Raw genomic sequence first — 6,434 nt, 5'->3', positions numbered from 1 at the left:
CGCATCGAATTAATCATTTGTAATGGTGATGATAAAGCAAAGCAAGAATTTCCATTAACATACAAACTGGATGAAATGTTCTCACATTTACATATATGTCAGCATGGGAAAAAACAATATGGCGATATTATTATATAACCTGGTAATATTTGAGGGGTAGTTTCATCTCGTTGGAATTTGACTTTCAAAAATCCGTTTGCCAAAAATAAGCTTTTTACGTCAAGCAGTTTAAGCAGAATCGTGGTTAAGAAATTACCCAACTTTTTAGAACACCCTGTATGATTTTTTAAAAAAATTCAAAATATGTAAGAAAACTAAATAAATTATGCTTGTTTTTCCCGAAAGACTAACCGTTTTTTAAATAACAAATAATGTAATATTTGAGGGGCGTTTTCCCTCTTGGAATTTGAGATTCGAGAAACCCCTCCTTATCGAACCTCTACACCCCACAGTTAATCCGTTTGCCAAAAATCAGCTTTAAGCGTCAAGCAGTTTAAGCAGAATCGTGATTATTCAATGGTCATATTTTATGAAACACCCTGTATAAATTTATAAAAAATTTTAAAATATGTGAAACAACAAAATAAAATATACGTGTTTAAGAGTTTTTCCGAAAAACTCACCGATTTTTAAATAAAAAATATTTTAATAATTGAGGGATAGTTTCACCCCCTTAGAATTCGAGTTTCAAAAAATCCCTTCATATCGAACCTCTACACCCTAAAGTCAATCTGTTTTCCAAAAATCAGCTTTTTACGTCAAGCGCTTTAAGCTGGATCGTGATTAATCAATGACCAGATTTTTCAAAACACCCTGTATATATTTTTAAAAAATCTTAAAATATGTAAAAAAAAACAAAATAAAATATACGTATTTAAGCGTTTTTTCGGACACTTGACCGTTTTTTAAATAAAAAATATTGTAATATTTGAGGGGTGGTTTCACCCTCTTAGAACTGGAATTTCGAAAAATCTCTTCTTATCGAACCTCTACACCTTAAAATCAACCTGTATACCAAAATTGAGCTTCTTACGTTGAGTGGTTTGAGCAGGATCGTGATTAATCAGTATGTTAGTCACTTAAGGATTTTATATATTAGTATAGATTTATTATAATAAAATTAAATAATAAAAATATTTTAATTATATTCCTGCAGTTTAAGTGAAGTTTTGTTCTTAAATACCTACTCTACATATTATTAACCCGTGTTCAAATATTAATTTTGTGAAATATATATCAACATAAAACGAGCTGTAATTAACGAAATATCATCGTAACAACAGATATTTTAGAAACGTCTAAGGGTTTACTTATTTCAGTGAGATTTATGAAAAAAAGTCCTTTGCCTGGGTTCAGATACCGCCACGTTTTCGAAATAGCTCATAACGAAACAAAATTGAAAGAGGCAACAAGAAACGCCATATTACACACATAGTCTTCTTAGTTCCTAAAATACAAGGCAAATTTTAAAATGTTGCATTTTTCGACCCTCTTCATATCTTGTTTAATTTCAGTTGAGCCACTGAATTTTACTTGGAAATCTCTATGGAGCTCGATTTTCACCCTTTCGATAAGTTATAATGACCGAGATATGAGAGGAGTCGAAAAATGCAACAATTTCAATTTCGCCCTGTATTTCAGGAACTAAGAGGGCTAGGACAAATATGTGTGTACCATTTTTAGTTTCATAAAAAAGTAGCATAGCAATGTAAAAACCGCATCTTATACTCATAAACGAGAAACCCTGTAAAACACGCGAAAATGGGTCATCCTGTACAAAGTACCACAAAATTTAATTTAAGTTGTGTTTTTATGTTCGTTATGCTTTTATGTTTATTTTTTTATTTTTGGTTATATTAGTCTATGAGAATAAATCGCTTTGTTTTAAGTGGGTTTATCCTCATCTGTAAAATTAATAATATGACACATAGTAACAAATCGCTAATTATTGTTTGAATTTATTGAAAGAAAATTAATACTAACATTTAAATAAAGGTACTTAAATTGAATTCTGATTGTCTTAACTTGCATATCATCATGATTTAAGTCAAAAAAATAGACTTAATATAGTCATGAAAACGACTTAAATAACGTTACATTGATTTAAGTCTTTACAAAAATGACTTGATTGGAAATAAAATGATTTAAGTAAAAGACTTAAGACTTAAATCATTTGAACTTCATGTTGAATTTGACTTAAGATGTACCTTTGAATGTGACTTCATTTGTGACTTTTTAAATTCGCTTGTCATATTCAAAGCTCCACCTAACTTAAGACTCCCTTAAATTCGTTGGTGCAAACCATCATAATCATTTTGATTTTAGAAATCAGTTAAGACTTAAGGCCTTGGTTTATTCTTTGCTTAAGACTTAAATCTTTTTAAAACTAACTTGTTACAACTCTGCTGGACGCCGTTTTTTCTTCGATCATAGGGTATTTATAAGAGGCTTTAAAATTATTTAAACCTAGGCCTAATGATTCGTCCGTATATTGTATTATTTCGTAACTTATTTAAAAATCTAAAATGCGATAGGTCAATGGATTCTTCATGAATTTGTTTTTGTTAATACTCGAGCATGACAATATTATGATTTTTTCTTAACACCATTAATTGTTAATGTAATACAAGGAGATTGGGCCATTGACAAACACTTATACTCAAGAAGGTTAGAATACAAATTTTCACTTATTGATTGAGTAAAAATACAACTGTTGTAATGATTTCTTAAATGTTATTTTTCAAGTAGACTAAAATCCTAGTGTCACAGATAAAATCACTATCATAATAATATTTAATATTTTTGTAATTTGATTTAGGTAAAATAACTGAGTTTTTGCTTTGAATTATAGGGTGTTTCCATATTTCGTGGATATACAGGGTGAATCTTAAATAAGTGCAAATATTTTTATGGGTAGTATATTTTGACCCCAGAAACACGATTAAAAGAAGTTTTTTCGCGAAAAAAAAAATTGAAAATTTGGTATTTTTTTTTAAAAATTTTAGAAATTTGTTTAGTTTATAGTTAAAAAACATAATTTGTTGATAGTATGGCAACATAGGTAGTAGATTAAATTTACAAGAAAGAAAATCTAGAAAAGATTCAGTGGTTCTCAAAATTTTAGCAAAAAAATATCTTTTTTTGGAAATTTTCAAAGTAAAATAAGTCGGTGATTTATTTGAAAAACGGCAAGGAGCAAAATATGTTTCTTTAATCGAGATCTACCAGCCCTGAAAATATTTGCACTTATTTAAGACTCACCCTGTGGAACTAGTATTTTTAGAATCAAAATAAGCTCATTGGACACAATTTATCTACACACCTCTATACAGGGTGTCCCAGAAATAACTGCAAATATTTTAACTGGTAGTATATTTCGGCCTCAGAAACACGCCTGCACCTCATTTTTGCGAAAAAAAAAAGATTTTTTGAGTTTTTATTTAAAAACATAATTTCTTAATAATATGGCAACATAGGTAGTAGCTTAAATTTACATGAAAGAAAATCCAGAAAAGATCCAGTGGTTCTCAAAATTTTAGCAAAAAATCATTTTTTTGGAAATTTTCAAAGTAAAATAGCTCGGTTATTTTGGACTTTATTTTGGACAGTTATTTTGATTTGAAAAACGGTAAAGAGAAAAAATGCTTCTTTTGACCAGATACCAGATCTACCACCCCTTAAAATACTTGCACTTTTTTCTGGGTCACCCTGTACAGTCCGGGAAGGATGAAAACTGAAATTGGTTCTCCTAGTATTTACTACATTTTTTGTCTCTTGTAAAAAAGCCATATCACATAGTTTTTGAGAAAAAAATATATAAAGATTTTTTTTCCAAAACAGACCTACAAAATATATTGGGAGTTCTAATATTCCGTGGACATAATTTTTTCAATCAAAAAAGATCATTGCACACAATTTACCTCTATACAAAAGTGCTTCGTTTGTCCATTAGATGGAATCAATCAAAAATAAACCCGAACGTTAATTAATTTAAAATTTATGAAGCTTATTGTCAAATATCATTTGTGATACCGACATAAAATTATATAATTTCACCAACTAGATTATTAGCGCATACTAGATTTTATGCGCCTATACATAGCTTAATGTGACAAGAAACATTCAAGTCAGGTTTTGAAAAACATTTTTTTCCTCAAAAAGTATATGCGCGGTGGCGTTTTCTTACAAGAGACAAAAATGTAGTAAATACTAGAATGGCCATTTTAACCAAACCTAACCAACGGTCTAAGACACTCGAAAAAGTTTAGAACAGAACTTACGACCGAGAAAAATCAAAGGTTTTCCTGGAAAATGGGGAAACACCAGAACACCTTATCACTGAGTGCGCCGAGACGACGACCCTTCGTGCCATGAACTTTGGTACGGCTGGTGTCGAGGATGGAGAGCTGGCCTCGGAGGAGCCGTCTCAGATACTGGCTTTTGTTAAAGCCCTGAGACTGTATGATGAGTTATAACTCGTTATAACTCAAGAACAATAGATCTGTAAGGTCGCGGTGATTAACTCCCCTCCTAAACATTCTACATTCTACAAGGACCATTTTACGAAAAAAAATAGATGTTGATGGAATCGGAAAATACTTCTACTTATGAACTACTATGTAGTTTTCACCCTTCCAACAACAGGTTTCCTTTACTCCTTTAAGGCACGTCCATAGTGCACCGGCTTTCCGCTTTCCTCGGTTCACAGATCCCATCGCTTTGTGAACCTGCGCAATTGAAGCAAGTTAACAACCGCTTGCGCGAAGCAGGCATGTCTCATTTCGCACCAAAGAGCTATTTCTTGGGGGTATATTATGTCTTTTATTAGCTAGTGATCATATTTATATTAAACTGAAACAAGAAATAAATACTCATGTTCATATATAATATATACAGGGTTGATCACCACATACGACACGGAGTATTGTAGCTACACGATTAGATTTTTACAAATTGTAAGTTTTGGGTTCGTTGAAGGACTATTAGAGCTACAATTTAAAAATATTTTTACAAGATACATAGTGTCCCAAATAAATAAAAAATGTCAAAGTTGTATTTTTTTAAATAGAACACCCTGTATATTATTACATTTTTAGTTTCTACGATTAAAATAAAGGTAAATTTGATAACGGTTTATTACACTTAAACCTTACCGTTTTTGAAATATTTTCAATTTTGTGAAATTGCAGTCAAAATTTTAAGGCTTCATTTCTCCAAGGGTATCAAAGTTTTTAATACTAAAAATTTACTGAAGTTTATTTATTGATCAGTTATTGTGTTGCAATAATAAAAATTATACTACCTTATACAGAGTGTCAAAATTTTATTTTAAATAATTACTAGCTTTAAACGGCAATAACTTTTTTTTTGTTAGAGAAGAGGGGAAGCGATTTACCGCCGAAGTGTGGGGCTCAATGCGACAATGCCATATTAGCCGCATAATACCCACTAAACCCCTCTCCTATGCTAGGAGTGGATGTCGATCGCCGTGAGGCATACGGATGCATCCACTCCTACCTTTACTAGTCACTTCGTCGACGTTGAATCGCTCTAGTAGCTCGCTTAAACTTAATCTTTATCCTCACAGAATCGACCATCACTGACAGGGGCCCATGCAGGACAATTTACATAGTTCTATTACGTCTTGCGGCCACTACCTCGTCGACTTCAATAAGAATGTCGAGACACAGCTGGTCAACAGCTTTCCAGCAGTGCTCATCACGCAGCATAACCGTGATGAGGCTTCCCTCAGTCAGAGGTCCTGTGATGGCTTCCGTCTCAGTTCTCAGTGCCGCATGTCGGTCGCATTCCAATAGTACGTGCCCGGCATCCTCTACATCGCCACAAGCTCCGCAGTGAGGAGAGGCAGCTTTTCCGATGCGATGCCTGTAGGCAGCGAACGTACCATGTCCGCTCAGAAACTGCACCAAGCAGTATGTAAGTCTCCCATGGTCTCTCCGTAGCCATGGTCTCAGGTCTGATATCCAGCGCCGAGTCCATCCGCCCCGATCGCTGCTTTGCCATCTTCTATTCCACAGCTCCAGGAATTTTTCTTTTTTTGCCTTGATGGCACCTTTTTCTAACCGTAAGATTCGCTCCTATATCTAGCTTGTAGGTCTAGAGGCATTATCCCAGCGAGCACTTGTAGTGCTTCTGTGGACACTGTCCTGTTTGCCCTGCTTACATATAGGAGCACCGTCCTCTGTGCCCGGTTTAGAGCGTCAACATTCTTTGCCAGCTTTAGAGCGGTTTCTGCCCATGTGGGTGCAGCATACAGCACAGCCGACGCGTGTGCAGTTGCCAGCATCCTGCGTGCCCAATCGCCGGCGCCACCATCGCGCGGCATGAGTCTTGTTAGAGCTCTTGCACTCTCCGCTGCATTCTTTGCCTTTGTCTGAGTGTGGTAGACAAAGGTGCCATTTTTGTCTAGCCAG

At 34.1% G+C, this 6,434-nt stretch overlaps 1 protein-coding gene across 1 annotated transcript; it reads right to left on the bottom strand.

Annotated features, from left to right (window-relative positions):
- Nucleotides 1-5,624: 5,624 nt before the first annotated feature.
- On the bottom strand, nt 5,625-6,024 carry LOC115874307. The gene is made up of 2 exons (XM_030889415.1): nt 5,965-6,024; nt 5,625-5,921 (listed from the first exon to the last, which is right to left on the bottom strand). The coding sequence occupies exons 1-2, from the start codon at nt 6,022-6,024 to the stop codon at nt 5,625-5,627; spliced, it is 357 nt and encodes a 118-aa protein (XP_030745275.1).
- Between the last annotated feature and the right edge of the window lie 410 nt (nt 6,025-6,434).

Source organism: Sitophilus oryzae, unplaced genomic scaffold (assembly GCF_002938485.1).
Source record: "Sitophilus oryzae breed Bouriz unplaced genomic scaffold, Soryzae_2.0 scaffold_1274_pilon_pilon, whole genome shotgun sequence".
NCBI lineage: Eukaryota > Metazoa > Arthropoda > Insecta > Coleoptera > Curculionidae > Sitophilus > Sitophilus oryzae.
This window is presented reverse-complemented; position numbering and strand designations above follow the sequence as displayed.